This window comes from Punica granatum, chromosome 1 (genome assembly GCF_007655135.1).
Source record: "Punica granatum isolate Tunisia-2019 chromosome 1, ASM765513v2, whole genome shotgun sequence".
NCBI lineage: Eukaryota > Viridiplantae > Streptophyta > Magnoliopsida > Myrtales > Lythraceae > Punica > Punica granatum.
The window spans coordinates 43947239-43951449 of record NC_045127.1 but is presented as its reverse complement, the minus strand read 5'-3'; the positions used below and the strand labels follow the sequence as shown (position 1 = coordinate 43951449).

General features: G+C 44.2%; 1 protein-coding gene across 1 annotated transcript; it reads right to left on the bottom strand.

Moving 5' to 3' along the window:
- Window positions 1-766: 766 nt before the first annotated feature.
- On the bottom strand, window positions 767-3782 carry LOC116213561 (probable serine/threonine-protein kinase At1g01540). Its single transcript, XM_031548573.1, has 7 exons — window positions 2794-3782; window positions 2246-2350; window positions 2010-2132; window positions 1736-1906; window positions 1501-1630; window positions 1190-1399; window positions 767-1107 (listed from the first exon to the last, which is right to left on the bottom strand). Exons 1-7 carry the CDS (start codon window positions 3363-3365, stop codon window positions 961-963), a joined length of 1458 nt encoding a protein of 485 aa, XP_031404433.1. The 5' UTR covers window positions 3366-3782; the 3' UTR covers window positions 767-960.
- Window positions 3783-4211: the final 429 nt, after the last annotated feature.

Below are 4211 nucleotides of genomic sequence, written 5' to 3'. Positions count from 1 at the left end.
TTAAGCAGACTATTTCAATTTATTCAGTTCTCATGTCGGGATAAAGATGTTCAAGATAGGGCTATGGGTTCGAACTTCCAGGATGATCTGTCCTACAAGGAATGGCAAGTCAGCAGGAGTATGTGGGCAGTCACAAAAGACAGAGGAAATGAACATGTTTGTCGACAAATCCAGCTCATGTATGTAATACAAATGGACATTATTTACCAAAAAGAATATACATTACCACATTTTCTTTTTCTCTTTTCTGTCTGTATTTTTCCTTTTTCAGATTCATAATAATTCTGTCACTGGAAGGCAAGAAGGGCGTGGCCTGGCAAAGGATAATAAGACCAAGAAGAAAGGCCCTACATGAATAATATAGACAGAAATTATCGTGTAATTTGGGTGTATGCACCCTCTCGGCATTAAGGCGTGCCACGCCTCCATCATTATAGGGTGCATCTATGACCGGGGCAAACACGGAACTGGGAATATAACATATCTAACAGAAGACAAACACGATGGAGACATGCCCAATGAGCGATACCCCAAAAAATTAGCGGTTCCCGGCCATTCCCCTAACTTCCAATCCTAGGACTTGGCATTTTTTATGCCTACCAGAAAGTTTCTTCTCTCCAATTCGAACTAGCCGCTAAATGGAGCCGGGCCACAACCTACTAGGTTTAGGGCCCACCGATGCTGCTATTTCGTTTTTCAGCTAAGTTCAGTAGTACCATAGCAGATGACGAGAAATGCTAAACAGTTTCTAACAGAGAAACAATCCTCAACAGCAAGAACTGAAGCAGTTTCTGTAGGAGTGATTAATGATTCATTCAATTATCAAAGTATTAAGAAAGCTATCGTAAAAAACATATGCTGATTATTCCTAAATAAAAATATATATATATATGTATAATCACAAATCCTACACAACAGACGGACAATTGACCATATCGGGGAAATGATCACCCACCGGTGCTATCTCCATCCAGTTGGCTGAAGATAATCCCTACCGCTGTCACATTTGCTCGATTCACTTTCCGAGGCTCCTTCGCTCATATGTTTATTCACTGCTTGCTGATAATCTTGGTTTGAGCTTGCAGGTTCTTTCCCGATTTGGCGTCCCTGTGATTATGGAAATGGCCGTAAGAACAAAGTCAAATGATGGCTAGAGGGAAAGCCTCTAAAATAGAAGGAAGAGGCTTACATCACGGAACAGCAAGTCATCGGCCTCGAGCATGTGGATAACATGCCCCATCTTGGGCCTCTTTGTTGCATCGGGATCGACACATCGAAGAGCCACCAATAGAACACGTTTGAGCGCTTTCGAAGCAGGCATGTCAGGCAGCTTCGGGTCCACAACTTCCTCTGCCCTTCGATCTCCAACCATTGCCTTTAACCAATCCACCAGATTCACCTGCAATTAAATGGTTGTTTCCCGGTAAGAGTCAGTGTAAGAGGAAAAATACTAAAATGCACGATAAAGTTCTATAAGACTAGGAGTTCATTATCACTGACCTCCCCTTTCGTTCGGCTATAGTCGACTGGACTTCTCCCGGTAATTATTTCCATGATGAGTATTCCAAAGCTGTAAATGTCACTCTTCTCGTTCAACATCCCAGTGCAGGCATATTCTGGTGCCACATAACTGAAAAATCATCGGATGGTTATTACCTTAGCAACTTTTGCCATTTGAATGTTCAAATATACGGGAGGAAAGACTGCCAATAAGGAACAAATTAAGTGAACATACCCAAATGTTCCCATGACACGGGTTGTTACATAACTCCTTTCCGAGCATAAGAGCTTAGCAAGTCCAAAGTCAGATACTTTGGCATTCCACTGACAGTCGAGCAGTATGTTGCTGGATTTCACATCTCGATGGACAACCTTAGGTTCAAGGCCCTCATGAAGATAGGCAAGCCTGAAAGAGTGCAATGAAACGTATGGAAAAGGTGACAGGAAAAAGGAAGGACGATGCTTTTTCGAGTAATTTTGATATCAAGTCGTAATAGATTAGCGGTTACCCTTTTGCAGTTCCAAGAATAATATTCATACGGATATTCCACGTCAATGGGCTGACGTCTCCAACTTCCCCGTGAAGCCACTGGTCCAAATTGCCATTGTCTACATATTCATAGACAAGCATCCTAAGAAGAAGGAAAACGGATTAGAAACGAAGAGCAAAGAAGAGAGATCAGATTTGTCAATGCTCAACAAGAACTGCAAGCTAAACCATAGGAGGAAGGATAAGTATCATTACCGGTAAGCGCCCTCAACACAATATCCCAGCAACCTAACGAGATTCTTGTGCCTCACGCGACCGATTGCTTCAACCTCCACCTTGAATTCCCTCTCAGCTTGTCCCCTGCTAATTCATAAATTTCGTAAGCTACTAAGGGACATTTCATGCAATAAACAGACTTAACCATCCAATTCAAAGAACCTAACAGGAAGTACCAAAACTGGCAATTGTTTCGACTTCACAACTGACGACCACAGCAAGTAAAGAATCGGAGACGATGTTATCTAGATAAAGCTGAATAGAACAAATCTGGCAGTCAAATGTACCAAACACAGTTAATGCTTCGATACCAGTATTCCACTCCTCACCAACTAAGAACACCAAATCAAAATCAACCCATATAGAAGCTGATTAAAAAAACAAAATTCAAATTTACATTGTTCAAGCAACATTCAAAAATTCCCATCTTCGAACTAGTCTTTGGGTGACGACTCTGCTAATGAATTTATATTGTTCAAGCTAATGAATTTTGATTTCGAATGAAGAGGCAATGATATGTGGTTTACCTGTTGTTCAAGAGGTTCTTGACGGCTACTTTAGTGCCGTCGCCGAGCAGTCCCCGGTAAACAATGCCATAGCCGCCTTCTCCAATCACATTCTCCTCGCAGAGCCCATTGGTGGCGGCCTCCAGCTCTCTCAGAGTGTACCACCGGCCCCACCCCAAGTGGGAGACCTCAGGCCCCACGTTCCCGCTGCTCCCAAACGAGGCCGTCTCGAGGCCCGCGGTCCCCCGGCTCTCCCCGCTGGACTGCCGATCCGAGTACACCACCCGGTGCTCCACCTTGCCCATGTCGATTTGGATCTCCGGGAGGGGGGGCGGGGCGTGGTAGGGGACGATCTCCTGGATCTCTTTGGAGACGGGAGGGGAGGCGGCGGCGGGGAGGGCGGAGGACTTGGGGTGGCGGTGCTTGGAGCTAGAGCAGCGGCGGCGGGAGGTGAGGCAGAGGGAGAGGAGGAAGAGGGCGACGACGATAACGGAGCCGAGGAAGATCCCGATCACGACCCAGAGGCGGAGGCCGAAGATTGAGGTCTGCTTGGAGAGCTCATTGTTGACGAAGGACGCATTGTAGACCGTCATCCTCCTCCTCCTCCTCCCGCCAAAGGGTGCCGAGCTCGGAGCTGCTTCACCTCAACAGCAGCAATAGACAGCCACCATTCGCCGGTGGAAATGGGATATCCCGGCGAGGAGAAACGCAACGCCGATATATATATATATATAGAGAGAGAGAGAGAGAGAGAAGAGTGGGGTTGAGTTCAAACTATAGAGAGAGAGAGAGAGAGAGAGAGAGAGGGGTGAGGTTTGAATCGGAAGGGAATAGTTAAAGGCTTGATCAGAGCGGAGGAGAGCGAGTCACAGACAGAGCAAGCGAAGAGCATTAAAGAATTCCAGAGGAAGCAAAGCAAAGCAGAGCAGAGAGAATCAAATGAACTCTAAAGTACGTAGAGAGACAGAGAGCAAGATAGATAATGGATTGTGTGTGTGTGTTTTTTTTTTCCTTTGTTGTTGTCTTTTCTTTCCTTTTTATCAATAATTTGTTATCAATGTACGACGATTCAACCATAAACTGAATTCTTAAATCGAGTGGACCCCGAACTAAATAACTTTTCTTGCAGTGTAGGTGCTCAAAACTTCTTAAACAAACTGCATCGACAGAGCCAAATCGACGTCCGAACATTAGGTTTAGATACTTGCAATGCGTTTGTTTTCGGAGTTAAAGTCACGAATTTGTGATTGTGATTGTGATTGTAGAAGAAGACAAAAATATATGGGGCCCACCAGTTTGACTTTTGAAATAGGAAATGAATGGAAGGTATAGATAATTAATTATAATGGGATTGTATTTTAATAATATATGGGACCCACCAGTTTGACTTTTGAAATGTATGTTTTGTTATGTAGTGTTTTGAGTTAAAGTTAAAGTTA